The 24,562-nt window shown below is 41.5% G+C and overlaps 1 protein-coding gene across 3 annotated transcripts in view; it reads left to right on the forward strand.

Moving 5' to 3' along the window:
• LOC121505440 (ankyrin repeat and BTB/POZ domain-containing protein BTBD11-A) overlaps positions 1-24,562 on the forward strand; it is a 358,909-nt gene that overhangs the window by 229,938 nt on the left and 104,409 nt on the right. For all 3 annotated transcript variants that reach the window (XM_041780785.1, XM_041780786.1, XM_041780787.1), the window contains exon 2: positions 9,827-9,976. In XM_041780785.1, the coding sequence (XP_041636719.1) occupies positions 9,827-9,976 (150 nt within the window). The remainder of the gene's footprint in view (positions 1-9,826; positions 9,977-24,562) is intronic.

The following is a 24,562-nucleotide window of genomic DNA, read 5'->3' on the forward strand; positions in this document are numbered from 1 at the left end:
AAGAAAAAAACTTTGTTTTTTTTTCTGATCAAGAAAGAAAGATCAAACACTGGTGATGTAACATTATTTTCCCTAATGTCTGACCTGCAGCTGGTGTTGTGTAAAAGAATGTTACATTGCAAACACTTTTTTGTTTTCTGATCAAAAAAAGAAAGATCAAAGAACACTGGTGATGTAACATTCTCTTTTCAGAACACAAAAAACATGATTTTGTTTTCCTTTTTTTCTTCTTCTTTTTTGTTTTCCAGTTTATTATGGAATGCCTGAAAGGTCCAAGGGCACTTTTTCTTTTTTTGTTTGTTTTCCTCTTTTCAAGCACTAATTGAGAAACAGCATGTGTTTTAATTTTGTATTTTTCATTTTAATTTAAAATCCATTGTCCATAAACTACACTGACCTTCTACAGTGGCACGGACTATTTTTCCAGACTTGTGTAGCATGTGGTAATTCTATTTGGATATTTCTAACATTCTTGCCAATAATCAGAGCAACTATGAAGAAAGTTAACGTGATTTTTACCGCTGGAGCTGTTGAGCTCTAATGTGGAGCTGCAAGAAATATGGCATTAGAAGGTGAGGCTGAGGTCAGGTGATAATGGATCTTTGCTCTACTTCAGACCCTCCAGAGCCATTTTTCTTTAAAGTTTGCACAGTCAACAAATCATTCAAACAAAGCATGCAACTTTAAGTGTAACAAATAAGATTAACAGTTTCTAAAACTTCCATAATCTTCTGTTACTTTCTCTAAACTTTGAACTGAGCTGATCCCGGTGCTGCTTTTCTACAGTACAAAAGAAAGAAAGTGATGTTTCTGTTTCTTCCTTTGGTCCATTTTCATCTCATCAGGCTCTTGTAAAGATCAGAAACTTAGTTGAGAGGTTACTTCATTAACACAACAGCTGCTGTAGGCTTTATCGCTGGATAAAATCAAAGAGCGGCATCTTTGTTCTGCAGTTTCAAGCTGTGAGAGTTCAATTAATTGCTTTGTTTGGGGCCACGTAAACTTTTGTTTTTGCTTTGTATTGTTCCTCTGTATCTCTTCAAAATGAATCGCCCAAACCTCTTTTCTCTGATGATCCATCTCTCGAACAGACAGCTGTTGTGTGCACGGCTCGATATTCCCTACATTATTTATGACAACCGGCGTGAGCAGCAGTATATCAGCGGCGAAGACTCTCGGGGGAGCTGGGTAAACCGCTCGCAGCTTTGAAGCGGTCTCGTCCCGGTGACCCAGTCTCCGTCTTTATCTGGCCGACAGCTCCTGATACGAAGGAGGGCCCTGGGAGAGAAAATGCAGGTCATATCTGTGGATCTGGGATTAGACTGCTCCGTATATCTATACTGCTGAGCTCATCCAATCGCCTCAGAGTTCACGGAAGATGTCGGAGGAGACCGGCTATAAAACTCACCCCATGGTCTCATGTTGCTCGTTGTTTTTTAATCAGACGTGAACGCCGGCGTCCCCTCTTCCCTTCATGTCTGACTTTTCCATTTTTCCCTCCTCAGAGAGGCGAGACCCACTCCTCTCTGATGTTTATTACACAAACAGCACCTAGGATCAAATATATTTTCTCTTTGCGGAGAAGCCAAGTGTTAGCGAGAGATAACATGTATAGAGGAAGTGGGAGGCGGAGGACGAGCGACGCAGACTTGTTTGTGATCTGATGGGATGAATAATTCAGCAAAGGGCTTCCCATCACCCCAGGATTATATTAAAAGAATAGTTTGGGCGCTGCACCCTAAAATAAAAAGTTTGAGCTCAGTAAAGGCAACGATGGGAAGCCTTGATTACTGAGAGCTCTGTGAATTATTCAAATCCAAATAAAACACACAAGTGCAAAAAAGCTCCAGCCGGGGAAGCCGTGAACGCCAATATGGTTTCCATGATTAGAGGCGAAGAGATTTCTCTGCCTCGCTGTGGGACCAGAGATGGAGCGAGACTGACAGCTTTCTCTCTTATTTTTCCCGAGGATTGAGGAACTCCTGTTTTTCTGTTTGCCATCAGTCCGTCTGAAGTCTTCTTTCAGAATTTTTGACTTTATTTTCTGAGCTTTGCTTTCCCCCAGATATTTGCAGAGCCGAGCTCTGCGGCAGGGCAGAGCCGATGTGTTTGTTTACTTGGCAGTACATTTTTTAAAATAAAAAATTCCCCCTGAATCTCTCCATCTGACCTTTGGTGCAGAAAAACAAGCATTAGTTCCAACTGTACTTAAAACTTCTAATATAATCTTTCACATTCATATAATGGATCTAATAGCCCTCCCTCTGTTACAGTCTTATTTCTAACAGCCAGTGGGCGTATTCTATAGGCCCTGTGGTGAATTGTAAAAGTACTTTGAGGATATTTTAAGCTAATAATTATTGCAGTAATGGAGAATAATTCACATGAATTTTCAAATTTGCCTGCTCTTGATGCAGTGCATTATGGGAGTCTGAGAAGTTCATGTATTATTATGAGAAAATGGATTTGCCCAGTATGACTTGCATGAACAGACCAACTATTACCTGGTCTGTATTTTAGATTTTGGCGTCTGGATAAGAAGTGGCCAATCCAAAGGCTAGGCACTCAAGCATTCAAACATACTTGAGATGATTTGATACCCAGTGGTCCAGGCAGCACACAGAGATGGTCTCATATGGGACGCCCAATATTTGATTTTATCCAATATCCCAGTGTTCCCAACCAGTTTTCCTTGGAGCCCCCCATATGTACCTAAGAAAAGCAGGTTTGCAAGAACTTTGCAAAACAGTAGAAATTCTGTTGGACAGTGGGACTCCTCTGAGAAGAACAAAGCAGAGAGTCAACCTCATAGTAAGGCAATGCATGCTGAAGAATACCTAGAGTCAAACCCTAACTCCGTGGATAACTTCACCAATGGTGCAAATATGTCTAATCAAAAACAACAAGAGTCCACCAGCAGAGATCAACAGTGTGTTGTATGGCAGCAGGCCATAGCTCTCCTCTTACAGTTTTACAGCACAAGTTCACACACCAGACCTTAGCTAAAAATGTTAGCCTGTCTTGATTTTGCTTTAAACTAGACTTTTAATTAGACGAGGTAAGTCAACTTTCCAGAGTTGTGTTATAGGCTTGCATTCAAATAAATAGATACCCATAAATTGTATTATTTATCCTTGAATGGGTCGTTTAAGGGTTGAATTTGTTTTTGGAAAATCAAGCAGCAACTTTGGTTTGGTGTCTTTTAGGTCATTGTTCCACTTTTACTTTGCATAATTTAACTGTATTCTTTACCTGTTCAGTGTTTCGAATCGATGCCAACAATTTCTCCAGAAGAAACCTCTATTAAAAAAAGTTACTACGTGTCCAGCATTGAAAAGCACACAGACCAATTTGTATCCATCTGGTAAACACAAATTAGCATTAAGAAGCATTGAATTTCTCTTTGGGCCTCTGGAGTGTAACTTGTATGCATTTGGTGTCCAGTAACACAACATCAAACGAATGCAAATGCTGCTGTGTGCTTGCTGGATGTGAAATAAATAGGCAGCTATCTGCTAACAAGTTCATTACGTCGACTTACCAGGGGCTCAAATGTCAACGTTGTGTTTACTGCTTCTTTCCACTGTTCCCCAACGGCCAGAAATCCTTTAATGCAGGTTTAACTGAGGTAATTTCATTCTTAATGGAGACTTAAAGTTAAGTTTACTTGAAACTAACAGCAGAAGGGGAAAGTATTTGGCTGAGAAAGACCTCTAAACTCCTGCATTTCTCTGGAGGAATCCTGTCCCTGTCCTGGTGTTACATGTAACTCACACTTAGAGTGGAGGTGATAGTTGAAGGCATGGCAAATAAGAAGAGCTGTATATAGCAGGCAGAATGCCTGATATTTAGGAAGTTGCAATAACAGTTTGACACAGACATTTCACAGAATAAATTGCTTCTTTGTTGTTAAAAGCACACCAACAATATGTTGAGACAGGCAGAGATATTTGGAAAGACCCACTTCTGACAGGGGTATTGATTTTCCACCAATTAATAGCGGGCTTTGACACAAATCTGTTTGTGTATCAGCTTTGGGGAATCTCGCTCTTAAATCCTCCACTGTTTGCCAGTTTAATTGCAGTTCAATCAGTCAATCTATCACTGAGCTAAAGCAAACAATCCTGGTGCCATCTCTCATTAAATACACTGCTTCTTTTGTATGGTCTTGCACCTCTTTGTATTCTCCCATGGGCTTAAAACTATAAGATATGGAAGACTACAAAGGTCAAAACACGACATTTTTGAGAGATTGGAGTGCTTTGTGGGATGCCATGTTTTATAAAATACCAACTATAGTGAAATTTCATGATTTTGGACTTTATTGATCCTGTCATATCATTAGATTTGATGCATTTATGATGATGATCCCCAGTGTGTGTTGGTCTCTACCAGGGCAGCCCCTTGTCTCCTATTCTGTTTGTTATTTTTATGGACAGGATCTCAAGGCACAGCCTGGCACAGGAGAGTTGTGGGTTGGGTGACCTCAGAATTCCATCTCTGCTTTTGCAGGTGATGTGGCTCTGTTGGCCTCTTCAGCCAGGGGCCTCCGCCATGGTGCACTGCCAGAAGACGGTGGGTTGCTCCCTCCAGGTGGGGAGGGTGCCTTTGCCCCAAGTGAAGGAGTTCAAGTACCTCGGGGTCTTGTTCATGAATGAGGGTAGAAGGGACTGTGAGATCGACAGGCGGATTGGAGCAGCATCTGCGGTATTGCAGACATTGTTCCGCACTGTCCTGGTAAAGAGGGAGCAGAGCCAGAAGGCAAAACTCTCATTTACCGGTCGATCTTTGTCCCAACCCTCACCTATGGTCATAAACTCTGGGTAATCACCAAAACAACAAGATTGTGGGTTCAAGCAATCGAAATGAGATTCCTCAGGAAGATTCTCTCAGCTTTAGAGAAAGGGTGAGGGGCTCGGACATCCGCTGCTCCTTCATGTCGAAAGGATCCAGTTGAGGTGGTTCTGGCATCTAATCAGGATGCCTCCAGGTCGCCTCCCTGTGGAGGTCTTCCAGGCACGTCCAACTTGAAGGAGACCTGGGGTAAACCCAGAATTCACTGGAGGGATTATATGTCCCATCTGCCCTTGGAATCCCCCAGGAGGAGTTGGAAAATGTTGCTGGGGAGAGAGATGTCTGGGTTGACTTGCTTAGCCTGCTGCCACCACAACCCGAACCTGGATAAGTGGAAGAGAAATGGATGGATGGATGATATGATGCAGTCACAGCTGTGTTAAAGACTGTTTGGCTCTTTAATGTTAACTACCTGCTGAAGAGCAGCCCAAATGTGTTTGATTTCAAGGAGCAAGTCTTCAATTTTTAACAAAACCATAATACCATTAATTTACACACAATTCCCTCATATTTTCATTTTAAATTTTAAAATTAACTTCTTTTTTTTAAATAAATTGAGCATTTAGCATCCCTTCTAAGCAAGCTATTGGCTAATCACACTCATGCTACCATATTTAACCTGCTCTAGCCTGCTTTGCTGCTTAAGCTGCAGCCCTCCTCCACCCCAGCTCCTCTTTTATTCTGCTTCTTAACAGTCTAATATGTCTGGTTAATAATTAATAATAGTTGAAACATGTGAATGTTGTGTCCTGAGGTGATGTGACATTTTTCATTTCTGAGTTGTTTTTACCTTCAAGGACACACAGCCACCCTATGTTCCTGGCAAAATAACTCCAATTTGACTCACTTTGACGACTTTTAAGTGAGGATTTTTGAGATGTCTTTATTTTGAACATCCATTAAAAAGACAATTTTATTCCTGTATTGAAGAGTGAAATAGCCCCAAGCTACACCTTGAATTATAGTTATTTTAAAGCTGTTGAATTATGTTTACATCCTCCTGAAAGACACCAAATCAGTCTCATAAAAATGTTGTAATTCTGCAGATCAAACTGTCATTTTTGTGTAAATGTCAGCGGGAAATTCCCTGAGACTTGGCATGATACCAGCTCTACCATAGATCAGGTCAGCAGTTAAACAGTGATAGAAAAGCTCTTGTAATCATTACTGAAGCTTTGAATAGCGCTGACCTCTGCAGAAAGACTGTGGGAAGAAGCGGGCGTGAGACAGTGACTTGGGAAAACTGGAATTTTTGGGCTGGTCACAGTGAGGAGAGGACGTGGTGGGAGTAATCTGGAGCTCTCCTTTCCTTGGAGGGGAACTCCTCCAGATTGAGACTCCCGGTTCTGCTGCTCTTCAGTCTCATGTGCCGATAACTCACACGCAGACAAACTGCCTGTGTTCCTCCGTGTTTGTAATTACTGTTTGGTGAGAAACGGCGTTACTCCCCTGTGAGGTGTCATTAGGATTAGCGACTCGGCGGGGTGTAGCTTTTCATTCTCCAGCAGGGAGGGAAAAAACTCAATATCCCATCTGTCAGAAGTCATTCTCTGCAGCTAAACAAAGCCTGGCTGCAGTTACGGCATCTAAATGGATTAATCCTCTCCAGCCAGCATTATCTGCTGCACCTTGTTTGCAGTAAGCACACCTGTGATTTAGACAATATCCAAAAGGGAAATACATTCTGATACTGTTGTTGTTCAAGGTCGTGCTTTGAATTCAAAGCTGAGCTAACAAATGAGACTCGCAGTGAAACTGGCAAAGTCCTTGACGGCAAACAGAGAAGTTTAAACCACAAATATGCAGCTGAGCTTGAATTATAGGGACATTCTTACTATCAAAGCTTTAGATATAGTAGTTTTGTTAGTGATGTTAGAATGAGAGCCATAATCCAAACCAGGGAATTGGTGGATAATTGTGAGGTTAAATGGGATGCAATAGGCTACATAAAAAATATCAGAAGAAATAATGTGTCACTGATATTTATTTTATTTGTTGGTGACGTTGGGCCAAAACCTTGTATCTGAATTTTTCCTGATTTTAATGTGTTTTTATAAATCAGTGCTATTGGTCACCCTTTACATCTGTCAGTGGGTTTTAACCAATTTTAAAGTAATAAAAAATGTCAAAAATATGTGTTTTTTATTCCCTGAAAAGTGGCGATTTTGAGATACGAGTCCTGACACCAGCGTTATGTGAATTACACCAGGCCTACAGATTTTTCAAGGTACTAGAATGTGCTGAGTTTGAGCTCTGAGATGCTTTTCAAAGAGCTGATAAATGATGGTTGGCTATTTGGGTATTTACATCTTACATTTGGGACATTTACTGTAGTTCTGTTGCTTTTCTAACATAAAAGAGATGCTTTCTAATTTTTCTACTCATTATTGATTTTTTTTAGCTAAAGGGGGAGGAGCCTCATATTGGTCTTTGCCCTGGGCCTCCAAATGACTAAAACCGGCCCTGCCTCACACCTGCAGCTCTGCCAGACACATCGTTCCATCCTGCCTCATTTTGCTTTTGGTTTATATTTCTGCTCTTTTGACGGTATTTATTATTGCTGGTACATTAAAGATCAAATAAAAACCCATGTTTGGACAAGTTTTACTAGATATGTTATCTCTACATGTGACCTGTGTGTGTTGGGCTTGTTGATGATGACGCGTATTGGCATAATCATAAAATATGAGTGTGAGAGTATTGGCAGGAAGTGACTGGCGAAAATTGTTAAACAAGGGCATGGGAAGCTTAAATATGAACACGAGACGGCACACCTCAATGAAGAACTTACTGAAGAGACAACACTAGCCATGAAGCCGTGCTGTTGTGATGGGTTAGGTATGTGGTTTTTTATGGTCTTGCTTGAGTTTCTAAGGCCTTCCCTGAAAGAGACGTTGTCTGGATGGGAGCATATGTCGCTCTTAAACCTCGATCTTCTTCTCAGCATTAACAGTTCCTTTCCAGGCGTGTAAGCTGCCCACGCCATACACACTAATGCAACCCCGTACCATCAGAGATACCGGCTGCAGAACTGTGTGACAGGCGTCCTTGGTTTCGACCAAGAATTTCAATTGTGAGTCATGTGACCACAGAACAGTTTTCCCATTTTGCCTCAGTTCATTTTAAACTAGCTTTGGCCCAGAGAAGACGGCAGCATTCATATTGATCAAATAAACTGGACTTTGGGGCTATGTTCTTGGATCTGGGCATGGGTCCCTCATGTGAACCCAGACCCATCCACAAAAAAGGCTAGTCCCCTGAAAGCCTTCAAAAAGGGGCCCTCCCTGGATGACTTAGGGTGCTTTCACACTAGGGACCAATAAAGGGTGAAAATCATCAGAATCCAGTCAATAAACAGTTTGTTGTGACTCACCTAAAAGATTAACACAAGTTGGAGTCAGTGAGAGGAGATGCAAAGGCAATAAAAGTCTCCTGTTGCCTCAAAGACCGCTGTATCTGCACAGTGCGAGCACATATAATCCTCTGAGCTGTAGCAGATGTGCAGATACAAAGAGCAAAGTTGCTGGCATATTTAAAAAGTGATTTAAATCATCCATGCCTGCAGGATGGACTTTTTGCCAGGTCAAAACAAAAACTTCGCCAGGTCCTGACCCTGACCCTTCTTCTCTCTCCTCCTTGGCAGGGTTGTAATCCAGCTATGTGCATACTGCCACCTGCTGTTTCAGACTGAGTAAATACGCAAGTGGGCCGGGCACGGATCAATGTTGCTAGTGTGAAAGCAAGCCAGCGGGGGGAGGGGGGTCGCGCCGCGGCGGGGTTCGAAACAACTGGGCCTAATGTGAAAGCGCCCTTAAATCAATGTGTCCCAAACATTTTTCTGATGCCCAACTTTTTAGGAGCCAATCACAATCCAACAACTTTGTGTTGCTTATGTGATTCGATATCAAGTCTGCCTTCTGTGACGTCTTTGGCTGAATGACTGGTGCTAGCTTAGATAACTTCAACCCTGGACTCAGTGGTCCTGGTCTGGGGCTTTCTTTTTTACAAGCCTGGAACAAGCCACGTCCCCTTCTTCACATAAACTTTCCTCATTTACTCAACCCCATGGGCCTTCAGTGTCTGTCTGGTCTGGAGCAGTCCATTTCTTTTTAATAGGTCAAGCATCAATAACTGAGATTTTAGCTGGTTTGCCACCCATTGGCTGGTAGAGCCTGTTTTATTTTCTTTAAACTGAATATTTATATTTATATTTTCCATTAAAATTTGGCTAGCATCTTTTAAATTGTGGCTAGCATTATGGTCCCCCTTTTCCCCCCTTATGGGCAGCCCTGTGTTAAACCCGTCCTTAGGCTTTTGTGCATAACTGTTAAGCAGTTGAGCTCACACTGTTTGTTGGAATCTTGAGTCACTAAATCTGACAGGATATTGTATATTTGCGGCTGATACACTGGCTTTTAACCCTCTACCTGCATTGATCTTCAGATTTTGAAGCTCAAGGCCACAAACTGAGCTGCTACACTGGAGCTTTCAGCACTAAGAACATGTTGAATTACCTACGCTGAATACGTTAAGGCCTTGAAGAAACAGCTGCACATCAGCAAAGATAAATGCATTTGCATCCCTTTCATTAGAAAATTCAGGGTGAGTTTGTATTCCTGAAAGCAGCTGTGATGTTTTCACCAAAAAATGAAGATGTACGCTATTAACCTGCGACTTTGTCTCCACGTTTAATCATTTAAACAAATGTTTGCTCTCTCGCTGCAGCATGTGAAATTAATGTGGGTTTTTCCATCCAGCTTAGCAGCTCTGCTTTGAATATTTAACTCAAAGTACTGATTTGTGTGCTCGCTGCTCTGCATTCCCCTGCCATTTCACAAAGTCGGTGATTAATTTGGCATCAGCATAAAGTGAGAGGTAGAAATACACAGAAGATAAAAACTTTCCTCCAGTAGAGGATGCAGGAATCCTTCTGACCTTTCTCTCCCACTCTCTCTGTGTTTTCCCCCCGTAGGTGTGCTGAGCCTGCCGGAGAGCCTGAACCTGCACAGGGACCAGCAGCGCTCGGGGAGGGGTGGGGAGTGTCCGGGATACACGCAGGCCGAGCTCCGTACGCTGGAGCAGTCGCTGCTCGCCACGCGGGTGGGCAGCATTGCAGAGCTGAGTGAGTACACAATACACAATGTGAGGAGCCGAGCCAAGCTGGAGAGGGAACAACAAACAGAGGAAATTGATTTCTACACGGTCCAAGAGATGTTTTCATGTTCGACCATTAGAGCAAATTTACAATATGATATGATATAGCAGGAGGGGCCTCTTTGACTGCAGAGATCTATAATGTCAGCGACAGGATCGTGTTTGAATAAAGGCGAGTTTAAGTCACTTTCAGAGTGAGTTAGACAGTGCCTATAAAAAGTGTTCACCCCCTTTTATTAACTTTGTAAATCAGTCATGGTTAGGATATTTTGGATTTTTGACAAAAAAAAATTAAACCAGTGACTGTTTATTCATTTTTCATGGCTACCATCACACCATGAAGGCAAAAGAACACCCCAAGTAACTCGGAGAAAAGGTTATTGAAAAGTATAGGGGATGGATGCAAAACCATTCCAAGAGACTCTGTAGACCAACAAGAGTGATTTTGGACTGACACAGTTCTGGTTCTGGAGTCTCAGAATCTTGGTGCTTTCTGGTGAACTAGCCCGCGTTCACACCAGTTTAAGTGGAACCAAAGTGGAAGGACATAACTCCACGTTACTCAGGCGGTCTTTTGAGTTTACTAATTATAGTGTCTGGCGTTCAGGTGAACCCAGCCTTCGCCATTTCTTCTGCAAGTTTGGCATATAACTTCATCTTCCTTGTACTACTCTCCAGCATCACCTGGAATCCTGTTGAAGCCCAGATCATGACTAAACATTCTGTCTCCTCAGTAGACCACTTTTTCTCCATTTTCCACTCGTATTCACAGCCTAGAATATGACGCACCCACTGATGATTTCATGATTTTGCAAGAAATAACCGATTGCTTTTTAAACCAGTTTTTTCCGTTTCAAAATTAGATTCGGAAACCGGAACAGGCATGGACCCCTGCTGGCCTAAAAGGCCTACAAGACACCTATGACTGCTCTGAAGGGGTTTCGAGCTTCAGCAGCTGAGATGGAAGTGACACTAGATACAACGGGTTTTTCACCAGTCAAAGCTTTATGTGAGAGTGGCAAAGAGAAAGCCAGTGTTGGAGAAAACTCTGATTAAATCTGGACTAGAGTTCACCAGAAGGCATGTTTAAGACTCCATGTTTAAGTGGGAGAAAGTTCTTTGGTCTGGTGAGACTAAGGCCCCATCCACCTGGAGACGAATTCAGGAGTATACACAAAAGTTTTCTGTCATATCAGCGTTTCATCCACATGGAAACAACGTTTTGGAGGCCATACACGCTACTTTTTAAAACCGAGTCACAGAGTGAACAAATCTGTAAACACTTACTGTTTCATCTCCGTGTGGACAGCCAACCATATCTTTCTTGAAACGATTACATCACAAATAGCGTAGCCCACAATGCCGCATGTGCATGTCAGACCAAAACAACAATGGCTGATTACGAGGCTGCAGAAGCTACTGAGCTTATTATGGCTTTTAAAGCAAAATCTGATGCTCCTTTACCACCACCGAGAACAGCAGACACCAGATGTTCATAAATCCACTGAGAAGAACAACCAGAAGGGCAACTGGGAGAAAGTTTGGAGCAGTTTTCTGTGATCTTCTCTCTTTTGGTGCGTTTCCATGGCAGCAATACCACATACAGGCTTGGCATATATACTATAGCGTTTTCAGTCGTTTTCAGTGGTTCCCTGGTTACACGGACATTTCCTGAAATGATTCCGTATTTATGGAAACTTTCAAAACAAAACAGAAATATATTGTTTTTGTATCCATGTGGGCAAGGCCTAAATGGAGCTTTTTGGCCATCAGACAAGATGCCAGAAACTGCACGTCACCATAAACTCACCACCCCCACTGTGAAGCACGTTACCGGCAGCATCATGCTGTGGGGATGCTTCTTAGCAGCCATCCCTGGAAGGCTTGCAAAGGCAGAGGGTTAACCCCTTGTAATTTCTGGAGGCTAAAACATTTGAAGATGTCTGCTAAAAAAACATAGTGTACTGAAGACGAAAACCTTCAATGCTAAGTGTTTGGGAAAGGGCAGAGGATGTGAAAGAAACCCGCAGTGTGATTGGATGAACGCTCTGTCTGTCACATCTTTATGGGCCAATCAGAGCCACAAAACACATGACGTAGCGCTATCGAGGTGCACATGCGCATCTACCGAGGAATAACTCGAACCATGGCGACTGTAGACGTGTCATTACATGACTTTTGTCGTTTTTCAAAAGAATGGCCCCGCCGCGCCTGAGAATACTGCCCCTCATCACTGATTGGTCCTGCTCCCTTCTAAACAGGCCCAAACGGTTTAGACGGGAGCTTTGCAAGATGGAAAAATAAGTGAAATGGGAGTATCCATCTGCTTTGCAAGGTTAATGACCCAGCAAAGCTACACAGAAATGGTTCAAAGACAACAAGGTGAATGTTCTGGAGTGGCCGAGTCATAGCCCAGAACTCAGTCCAATAGAGAATTTGTGGCTGGACTTGAAAAGGGCTGTTCACCCCTGATCCCTGTGCAACCTGACAGAGCTTGAGCAGTTTTCAAAGAAGAATGGAGTAAAACTGTACAGATGTGCAAGTCAGATTGAGATCTATCTACCCAGACTCTCTGCTGTGATTGCAGCCAAAGGTGCTTCTACTAAATACTGACTTAAAGGGGTGAATATTTGTGCAGTCACTTATTGCACATCACATATTTTTATTCAAATGGCATTACTTTGTAGGAATCTGTTTTCACTTTGACATTAAACAGGTTTTTTTTAATGTTTTTTTGACAAAAGAGCCAAATTATAACAAGCATGATTGATGTGTAAAATCAATAAAAGGGCAGAACATCCAAGGGGGTGAATACTTTTTAGAGGCACTGCATGTAAGCCCGGTCTAAAGAAATCCTTTCTGCTTTTTACTAAAGATTCCTCCATAGAAATTCAAAGCTTGAAATTTCTGGAGGCTAAAACATTTGAAGATGTTTGTTAAATAAAACATAGTGTACTGAAGACAAGTTTTTCCAAAGTCAAAAGAAGTTCAGAAAAACTTTCAAGCTGCTGTGGAGAGCTCTCATGGTCCAACGTGTTTCTGTACAATACTGGATCAGTGAAAGTGACAAACAGCCTCATCACTCTCAGAACCCATTGGTTTCTGATGATAGATGCCAGCTCTCATACATGATACAGGACATCACCTGGGGCTTTACATTCAAGCGGAGCTGCTTTAAATCTAAAGTGTTGTGGATGTGATTGTGTGCATGCATGTGGTTTAATAAGTCTGGATTCATTTTGAGTCGGTTTCTTGTAGTTCTTTGGCGTACGCCCACTTTTAGGACATCTTCAGTGCAGTGTTTTATTGATGAGACTGCTGGAGTGCTTCTGAAACTTAAGGCTACAGTTATTAGCTCCGAGACGCTAATGCTTGATGAACTCTTCTTATTTAAAACCTCCAAGTTCAGCAGTAAATGTTTCATGCACATTAAAGCTGATCAGCTGGAGGACTTATTTCCATTAACTATCCTTCAAATAGCTCCTTTAGTGTGAAGAAAAGCTCACTTCCTGTCCCCGAAGGCCACCATTGATGGTGGTCTAAAAACAACCCTCTCCTCCTCTACTGTCCCCACACCCTTCCCCTCATCCGTCTCCCCCTGCAGCACTGTAAGGCCAGGAACTTTTCTATTACAGCTGTTCTAACACCTGTTTACCAGCCCCGCCCGGGGACCTTTCAATCTAAGGCCGCCGCCTCCGAGGCTTTTAACCTCAGCTTGAAAGAAAGGGCTCCACCTTTAACTCGGCCGCCCCCACCTCCTCCCACGTCCTCTCTGCGGTCGCATATTAGATCATCCTGTCCCCCGCAGACATCTGCACTCTGTGTCTCTGCGTGTTTGTGTCCATGCATATTTGTCCTTTTTCAACCTCGCTGCACATCACACACCAGCAGCGATTCACCATGCATCATCGATTAAAGACGCACTTGCTGGTCTCTTGTAAATACCATCAGCAGTTATTCTGTCAGTGCAGTGATTCAGTCTTCAGGAAGTTTGTGAAGCGTGCTCAAAGTAGCACGGTCCGTACATGTGGAAGAATCTGCACAACAGAGGATCCATGGCAGTGGTGCCTTAAAATAACTGCAATGAGCTGGTTAGCTTGGGCAAGCATTGGGCCTCATTCACCAATATCTTCATAAGATTTGTCCTAAAGTTTCTGGACTCATGAAGCATTCTTAATAGCGTAGAGAAATGCCTATTTTATTCCTAAATAAGGACATGAGACTGGACTCATGAAGCATTCTTAATAGCGTAGAGAAATGCCTATTTTATTCCTAAATAAGGACATGAGACTGCAGGGCAGTGTGCAAATACAGAAGAAAGAGGAAAAGAAGTCAGATTACATGTTTAAATGAATACTTGACCATATTAAAGTCATATCTGTGCATATAATTTAATCACAGTACTGCGCCGTGTTAATTTCACCGACTAAAACTATGACTAAAAAAGTTCGTTGACAGCCTTTTTTTCCATGACAAAAACTAGACTAAGACTAACAAAAATAGATCTGTGATGACTAAAACTGACAAAAAGTAAGTTTAGTTTTCGTCAAGATGACTAAAACTAGACTAAAGTGTAATTTAGTTTTCATCGGACATTCAAAATCTGTTATATTTCTCCACTGTGGGTAAATCTGTCAAAAAAACAATGCATTTATCGGGCATGCAAATGGTCGAGTGGTTTAAGGCGCTACTCATGTGCGCGGGCGGCCCAGGTTTGTATCCGCCGTTCGCCGCATCTCTCTCCCAGCTCTCTTCCCTGTTTCCAAGTCCACTGTCCTTCCTCTACTTAATAAAGGCATGAAAAGGCCCAGAGATAAATCTTTCAAAAAATCAGTGCATTTATATCTCTTCTGCCTCTCAGCTGTAGAAAGCAGGGACACCAGCTTAGACAGAGTGCATAGAACACACTATCATGATTTGGTACCAAATTTAGCAAGAAAATAAATGCTTGGACTAAAAGTAAAGACTGAAATGTGAGGACTTTTTATGGACTAAAACTAGACTAAAACTAAAAAGGGTAGGAGTGACTAAAATGTGACTAAAGCTAAAAGACATTTCATCTAAAGACTAAAACTAAGACTAAAAAAATTAAGAATAGCTGCCAAAATTAACACTAGTACTGTGCAGAACCTTTAGGCGTGTTCAGGCCAAAAACTGAGGCTGAATTAAGATGTAGATGTGGTGAGTAAACTGCCTGAGGGCAGGAAGGAGGATTGACACAACCCGGGTTGTGCTCTGGTTGTCTTTGCTTATTATCAGGGGGCATGGGAAAAAAATGTGTTAAAAAAACATAAAGTCCACACCTTAAGGGGGGAGTTAGAAGTGGATGGTGCAAGCTAGCCTGGCCGAGGGTGTCGTCCAGGTGGGTAGCAGGATCGTTCTCCCAAGGGCCTGAAAACACCCGGTGCAAAGAAAGCCTGAGGCAGGGAAAGAAGCAGCGATAAAACCAGAGCAGAGCAGGCATCAGTGACAAAAGAATGACACTGATTGATACAGAAGCAGACTAAAGGAGGAGCTGGGGCGGAGGATGCAGATTTACAACTGTTTGCACCTGTGTTTTTAAATTGATGAATGTCTGGTGCTTGTAAGCTGGAAGCACATGCACACTTCTCCTAATTAGCATAGAGAAATGCTCCTTTTATGCCTATAGAAGGACTTTAGACTGCAGGGCAGTGTGCAAACACAGGAGACACAGGAGTGAAAGGTCCAGATTCTTCCTCTGTTGGAAGGATCCTTCCAAGTCAGGTCCCTTGGAGGCAAAGCAAGAGTCCTCTTGGGCAATTTTGAACACAGTTGTGGAACAGGCTAGCGAGTGTGCATGGTTATGTCATATACATGGCAGAAATCAAAATGGGAATTATATAGTATAATTATGTTCTATGGAGCTACTTTTATCCATCTAGCTTTACTTCGATGCCATAAAAAAATGATGATAACATATTTCAGTGGAAACTGGACTTTAAAAAGTGTATTGAGCACTCGAGGACCTGGCCTCCTCCTGATACTGTGGTACTTATTTATCTTTTTGTAAGAGAATAAAAAAAACACTGGGGCGGCACGGCGGCACAGGGGTTAGTGCTGTTGCCTCACAGCAAGAAGGTTCCTGGTTCGCTTTTCTGTGTGGAGTTTGCATGTTCCTCTTGTACATGTGTGGGTTCTCTGGTACTCTGGCTTCCTCCCACCACCAAAGACATGCTCGTTAGGTTCATTGATCACTCTAAATTGGCCATAGGTGTGAATGTGAGCACGCCTGGTTGTCCGTCTCTATATGTTAGCCCTGCGATTAACTGGCGACCAGTCCAGGGTGTACCCCACCTCTCGCCCAATGACAGCTGGGATAGACTCCAGCCCACCCGTGACCCCTAATGGGATAAGCAGTATAGAAATTGGATGGATGGAGGAAAACACTGTGCCTTGATTTGTGGGTAAATCCCTCGAAAGGGAGGATACACATGTGCATCCTTGGAAATTCTCTGTTTGAAGGATTAAGTCCTTGGAAAAATTATGGAGGATCCTCGACATTGGAACAGTCGTGCAGAAGTCGATGACGTAGTATTGTTTAAAAATGACCATTCGAGGATTCTTCCTTAGCTTCAGGAAACAGCAAATGTTGAAACTCTCTTTATGTCTGTGCTTTCCCATGTTCTTAAAAATGTCTAACTTCAGTCAGGACCACTTTGCGGGTCATTTTCTTTATAAGCAGGTATAAATTGCACTTATTGAGTTAGTTTATATTTGGCGGTGTGGCTGCTCTGGGATCCCCCAACCTTTCCAAGAACCTACATGGAACGCAAGCAGGAAGAGCACACGTTCCTGCCTTTCCTGTGCCTACAAAGAAAGCTTGAGGCAGGGAGAGAATCAACAACAAACCCAGAGCAGAGCAGACATCAATGACGAGAGAGTGACACTGATTAAGTCAGAAGTATAATAAAAGAGGAGCTGGGTGGAGGAAGGTTGCACAAAGCATCTTGTAGAGGGAGCAAGCCGCTTTTTATCAGTATGTTTTGACTGATTCATATTGAGATAATACAATCACAAGAATGATCTGGAAACCAAGGGATGATTATGAGGTCCTGTAACCTTGACCTTTGACCACTGACCTCCAAAACCTGATCCTTTCATGCTTCAATCAGGGTGATATTTTGCATAGTTAGAAGAAAATCCATCAAAAATGCAGATATGACAATCATAAGAATGGCCTGGAAGGTAAGGGGCTATAGTGGCTTAGAGGCATAAAATCATCAGCACTCTTTGGTCCACGCTGTGATGACCGCACACGTTTTGAAAGCATCATTAGCACTCACGAGCATGACTTGGATCAGATGGCAAAAAGGCGCAACAGACTGCTGTTAGATTTATTTTAATGCATGAGTGTTTGATTCCCTCCGCCATGCTGCTTCAGCTAAATGCTTCCAGGGGTTACCATGTGGCTCGTAACGCTGCTGATGCCAATAATCGGCGTGATGTAGTCTAAATCAGAGGATTTTGTGGCCTCCACATGTTGTGTTTAAATCAACAGATTGATTTTGAGTCTGAAATCACTGAATAACAAGAGCGTGAAACTGCTGATCAAGCATAATGATTGCATGAAGAGTTAGCATGTTCACCCATCTGTTAAAGAAACACATTTGTTAGAGGAACTTTTTCATCTAATTTCACTTTCCTTTAAAGACTGGGTGCAATCATCTAAAGTGCAGCTTGTGTGTGAACACTTCCTCAGATTTATGCATGCATTTTAAGGATAAGTCTGCTGTTAGAGTATATTTATCCTCCTTTAATGCCTGCCAAGCTGATATATACACTGTCAAAAGTCCAAGAATATTATTCAACCGAGCTCTGATAAATTCTCGTACTCGACCCTCTCCGTTCCCACTCACAAGATGCTTTCGCCTCTGTCAGTAAATCCTGCTGAAAGTGTTTTATATGACTCTGAAATAACATCATTTTAAGCAGTCAGGATCTCCAAAGACTTGTTAAAGCCCATGCGTCTTCTAGTTAAGAGTATTGAGAGGTCCTTTTCTCTGTTTTGTCACCGGAGCTCTCAAATTGCCCGAAGCCTGTGCAAAAACATGCAGCAAATGGAATTATTATCAAGAGGGTTGAAAAACATCACCCATTTTGGCTGCACTCTCCTAGCTTCAAGGTTTGCTCTAAATTGATTTTGACTCACTGTTGTTAGCCTTCAAAGCATTTCATGGTCAGGCACCTGGTTACCTAAATAAGCTCCAGATCCCAGAAGAGCCCAGAGAAAACTTCAGTCCTCAGCAGGGACGGGTATGGCTGCTCAAATACTCCTTTACATTACTAGTTTTATGTATTCATTTGTTTTATACTACAATATCAGCCTAACATGTGACCTGATGTATGCTGACTCTCACTAAGTTTTATGTTGGTGACATTTGTCCAGCTGGTTTCAAGGCCACCATCATCAGTGACTATCAGCTATAAGAGCAGGAAAGAGATCTCAGGGACGGAGCAGAGTTTAAGCTGATTTGCGAAGTGTTGGCAAATTGGTTAATACTACAGAGTCAAAGCAGGAAGTCAGTACGTTTACACAAGGCCGCCCATAAGGGGGGATAAAGGGAGAGCTTTCAGGGGCCCAGTCAAACTGTAAAGTTAAGCTGTGATAACAATGTTTTATTTCAACCTGAATAATAAAGAATGCCAGAAAACTAAAGAGAAGAAGCTTAAATGAGAAATTATTGAATAATTGTGGAAAAAATTGACAAAAAGTGAAGTGGCAGAAATGGTCAGACACTGGAAAATTTTGTTAAAGAGGCAAAAAGAGGTAGCTAAAATGGGCAGTAAGTGGCGAAACTTGGTTAAAAGTGGGAAAACTGGGGAAAAAGTGGAAACGAAAGATTAAAGAGACTAAAAACAACAAAAATTGGTTAAAAGCAGCAAAAAAATGGCAAAAAAATATTCACAAAGTGGGAAAATGGTCAAAATGGGTTAAAGAGGCAAAAAGAGGAACCCAAATGGGCAATAACTGGCAGAATTTGGTTAAAAGTGGCAAAAGATGGCAGAAAGTGGAAGAAAATTAACTATGAGTTGAAAAACGGTAAAGTGGAAAGAAGAAAAATCTTGGCAAAAAAAACAAAAAAATGGTAAAAAATGGTTTAAAGAGACAAACATATGTGGCAAAAAAATGGCAATAAGTGGAAGAAATTAAGAAAAAATTAGCAAAAACAGGTAAAAGTAGCAAAGAGAGGTGTCAAAAATTGGCAAAAAGTGGAAAAATTGGTTAAATGTGGCAAAAAGAAGTGGCAGAAATGGCCAGAAACTGGAAAATTTTGTTAAAGAGGCAAAAAGAGGTAGAAAAAATGGGCAGGGAGTGGCAAAACTTGGTTAATGTGTCAAAATTAAGGAAAAATTGTGATAATCAGGTTGAAGAGGCAAAAAAGAAGTGGCAAAACTGGGGATAAAGTGGAAACGAAAGGTTAGAGAGACTAAAAACAACAAAAATTGGTTAAAGCAGCAAAAAATGGCAAAAGAGATTCACAAAGTGGTAAAATTATCAAAATGGGTTAAAATGACTAAAAGAGGAATCCAAATGGGCAATAACTGGCAGAAATTGGTTAAAAAAAAATGGCAGAAATTGGTAAAAAAAAAAAAAAAAAATGGCAGAAAGTTTAAGAAAATTAGCTACGAGTTGAAAAATGGTAGAGTGAGAAAAAGAAGTGGCAAAAATGGATCACAGCTTTCAAAAGAGGTAGTAAAAGGAGCAATCAATGACAAAACAGCAAAATGAATGAAAAATGGTAAAAAGGGTTTAAAGTGACAAAAATACGTGGCAAAAATGGTAATAAGTGGAAGAAATTAAGAAAAATTGGCAAGAAGTAAAAGTAGCAAAGAGAGGTGTCAAAAATTGGCAAAAAGTGGAAAAATTGTTTGAATGTATGTAAGACAGAAATGGCAAAAACTAAAGACAAGTGGCAAAAAAGTGGCAAAATTGACTTGGGGGGGGGGGGCGGTGAAATGTGGCCAGGAAAGTTCCCAAAAGGGGCATCAGTGGGTCATATGTAGCAAAATTAGGGGGGGGGGGGACTGCAAAATGGGTTAAAAGTGGCAAAGAAGGGTGAAAATGAGCCAAAAAAGGCAAAAAGTAGGTTTTATGTTGCAAAAAAATAGATGTAAGGGTTTAAAACTGACAAATATTTGGCAAAATGGGCAAAAAGCATCAAAAATGGGTTAAAAGTGGCAAAATGGAGTCTGAAATGTGTGGGAAAAGTTGTGAAATGGGATAAAAAAGAGGCCCAGTGACTTTTAGGATGTTACAGGTGAGGAATAACACGATGCCCACTTTGCTCTTTTTGTTCATCCTTGATTCAGAGCTGATGGACAACCTGAAAACATAAAGCTTTCTGTCATCACCTTAAATGCTTACATTGTGTTTTGTTACAATAAAACTCATAAACTCAACCCAAATGGAAGAAACACTCCATAGTGCAGCCAATGTGTATCCATCCGCAGCTAAAAATAGTCCAGAACAAATGTCTGATGTTCTTCTTCTTGATCAGTGTTCTCTTAAATGTCATGTCCAAGAGTTTGAGGTAATTATTTACTCCTTTTCCTTCTAAAATAACATTTATGTGAGGCGTATTTAAAGAACTAGGTTAGATTTAGTCAACAAGCACCAGCAGGTGACTCAGTACTGATTTGCTAGTCCACATTGTTTAATTTGAACCAGACTGGAAGTATTTATTTCCAGGTGATTCTTTGTGACTGCAGTAGCTGCAGTGCTTCCTGCATTAATCCAATGTGGCGCAGTGCTCTTACAGTAAAAATCACCACAATATACACAGACGTGTTTGAAGAATGAGTCAGAGAAGCAAACACGAGATAGGAGAGTTTCCAGCGAGGACGAGGGCGTCGAAGTTAAATAAATTCCACTGGTTACATGGCAGGCTGATGTACTGTCTGTTCTATTAGCTTGCTTGTCCTCCTCTTTGAGGGCATATTGCAATAAAAACAAAGAAATATAATGAGTATGTTTTCTGAATAAATTTCTTTGACTCCAGGTGAAGTCTGAGAACACCACAATAACAACAGGGGGGCTAAAACAGAAAAAATCACAGCAGTATCAAAGAAAAGCTGCAGAAATAAAAAGAGCCAAAGAAAAGGGAGTGATGTGCTAATGCAGGGAGGTTTTCTACGTCTTTGAAAATGCATTAAAATGTGTAGAAAGCTCCGTTTAACCCGAGATTTCAGCTGCTGGTCTTTGTCTATTAGCTCAGAGGAACCTAAAGAAAACATTTTCCATTAACAAGCTGCCAAACTGTTTTTTTCTTTTTTTTTCTCTCGCTTGGACTCCCAAAATGCTTTTTTGTTGCCTCAATTGTCAACAAATCAATTTCTCCATCACACCATGTAATAAAACAGGGATTTAGTCTCATTCACACCAAAGTCTGAGAATCCTGGGAGAACAGGAAAGCGTGACAATGTTTTTTCTCAGTCTTTAAATGTGACTTTTATGATCCAGCAAAGAGAACAGTTTCATAAACCTGGTCCTAATTATTCTACATTAAAAGAAGTTTGTATCAATAGAATAGATTAATATTGTATTTGACTGGTGATTGAAATATGTGACTTTTACCTGAGATCAGCTGATACCCGTACAGATCATATTTTGTGTTTTGGCTGGTCTAGCAGTTGGTTACTCAACTTAGCCTTGTAGTGCACTAGGATGTCCTGCAGATGGCAGCGTAACCTGATAAAAAGGGCATAAAAGTCATCCTTATTCAGTCAACATCAAGCTTTTAATGACTGTTCAACAGAGCAGGACAAAAAAGCTTGTAAGGACAGCTGATTACACATTGTACTGATATATTAACTAGAAAAGCACTCAAAGAGTGCAGAGCTCTGCCATTAGCCTTATCTACCAATAGTGAAGGATCCTTTAAAAACATTCCTGGATCCCCGGATTACTTCCAAAATCTAATTCGCCGATTACTCCCTCCCCGGTAGGGTAGAGACACAGTAAGGCAAAGCATTGGCTTCGCCACATGTGGACTGTCATTGCAGAAGCACCCATGGTTCCACCAGACAACTGGAAGTCATGGCAGAGGGTGAATATTCCTCTATTCCTCTGAGCATTGTGAGTATTCTCGCTACAATTAGCTGTCTCTCTCTCTGTTATGCTCCGACTCGTCTCCTCGACTGGGCATGCGTCTTTCAAACTCTATAAACTCCAAAACTTTGAATTGAAACACACCAAAAACATGCTGCTGGGATTGAAGTTACTCATGTCCGCCATCTCCTGGTGTAAAGTGGTACCAGCGCAGACCTTCACCATTAGCCCTATCTCCCAATAGTACAGAATCCTTTAAAAAATTCCTGGATCCAGATGGTGATCCAGATCAGTTCCAAAATGTAATCAGTTCTTCCTCATGCCATTTCTGACATTGTCTGAAAATTTCATCAATATCCATCCATAACTTTTTGAGTTATGTTGCTAACAAACAAACTAACAAACCCACCTGATCACATTTTATTAGATATGCTCTGGGCTAATACAGGCTTTTTAACAGAAACAAGTTTATCTTGAGCTTTTGACTCAAGCATAAGTGCCTGAAGGTGGCTTTCCCTTTTTTTTGGCAATATTTCTAAGATGGGCCTAGTCTTAGTAAATGTAGCATATGCCAAAGTAGCTCCGTTAGCTTTAGATTTAGCTACATAGCAGCATTTTCCATATTACTAACACAGCTTTGCTAGCTTTAGCCTTTGCCACATTAGCTGCCAGTTTCATTGTTAAAGTTTTAGCATCTATTCTGACAGATGCATCCAGAGCACATGTTTTATATTATATATTTTAAATGAAAATCCACTGGGACATCTCTCTTTGTGAGAGTTTAGCATCAATTCATCTCAATATTAACTCTAAAAATTAGTTTAACTGAAGATCATTTTTATTTGTAGGATTTAGAGGCCCTTCCTCAATGCTGCTTGTGAAGCTTAATGCATAAGTGCACTGCAATTATTGATAATTTAATTAAATGAGCAGATCAACATTTTACCACCTCTGGATGTTGGCAGCAGGATACTGTGGAGGAGATTTAATGAGTAAATCAAACAGAAACTGTAAAAGTGTGACTGGGATTTATGCCCATATTCCCATAACTGAGGGCGCCAGGGCCAATATGGAATTAATTAAAGAAGTTTGATTATTAGTGGCAAGTCCACCACTCCCAGAGTGGATTCAAATTGCCTCCACACACACATAGAGAACGGATTTGAGGCGGCACATAATCTCCGCTTAATGTTTTTACTTTTATCTCATTGACATCAGCTTTACTTTTTAATCCTCACTCTCACTTTTCTCTCTTAAGCTGAGTTTTACTCCTTGCTTTTCTCTCTTAAAGCTGAGTTTTACTCCTCACTTTTCCCTCTTAAAGCTGAGTTTAAAGGGGACATATTATGCAAAAATCCCTTTCCAGGCTTTTCTGACAAAAATATGTGCCCCTGGGCTGTCCACAATCCCCTCAAGTACCAGAAAAATCCCCTCTCTCTTTCCTCACCTTTCAGAAAATGTGTGCTGAAACAAGCCGTTCTCAGATTTTTCCACTCATGACCTCATATGGGGAGTTTGGTTGGCTGGTTGGTTGGCTCACAATCTCCATTCCGATTCCGGTGTTGAGAAGAAGAGCTTTGATTGGCTGTGAGAGCTGGGAGGTGACACAGCTCATTGATTATTCATTGTAGCTTGTTGTGTTTGATCATGGGCTGTGTCAGTTGGGATCCAATCACAGGTCTGGGCAGGTCTGGGTGTTTAATGGGGATAATAAATTAAACTAGAAAAGCACTTGGAGAGCCCAGACCTCCACCATTAGCCCTATCTCCCAATAGTGAAGAATCCTTTAAAATGTTTCTGGATCTGTCCCCATGTGCCCCCAACCATGGCATTCGCTGATTACTCCTTCCCCAGTGGGGTGGAAACATGGTGAGGCAAAGCATTGGCTTCACTACGGGTGGACTGTCATGGTGGAAGCATTGCCTGCTGGTGCCAACAAATGCACTGGCAGTCTCACCCATGGTCTCACCGGATGACTGGAAATCATGGCAGAGGGTGAATATTCTTCTGTTCCTCCCAGCATTGTGAGTATTCTCACTACAATTAGCTGTCTTTCTCTCTGTTATGCTCCGACTCGTCTCTTCGACTGGGCATGCGTCTTTCAAACTCTATAAACTCCGAAACTTTGAATTGAAACACACCCAAAAATGCTGCTGGGATTGAAGTTACTCATGTCCGCCATCTCCTGGTGTAAAGTGGTAACAGCGCAGACCTCTGCCATTAGCTCTATCTCCCAATAGTGAAGAATCCTTAAAAAAAATTCCTGGATCCAGACAGTGATCCAGATCAGTCCCAAAATCTAATCAGTTCTTCCCTATGCCATTTCTGACATTGTCTGAAAATTTCATCAATATCCATCCATAACTTTTTGAGTTATGTTGCTAACAAACTAACTAACAAACCCACCTGATTACATAACCTCCTTGGCGGAGGTCAGAATTGTCCACATAGTGTACATGTGAAGGTTTAAAAGTATGGTCACCC

Source organism: Cheilinus undulatus, linkage group 23, assembly GCF_018320785.1.
Source record: "Cheilinus undulatus linkage group 23, ASM1832078v1, whole genome shotgun sequence".
Taxonomy (NCBI): domain Eukaryota; kingdom Metazoa; phylum Chordata; class Actinopteri; order Labriformes; family Labridae; genus Cheilinus; species Cheilinus undulatus.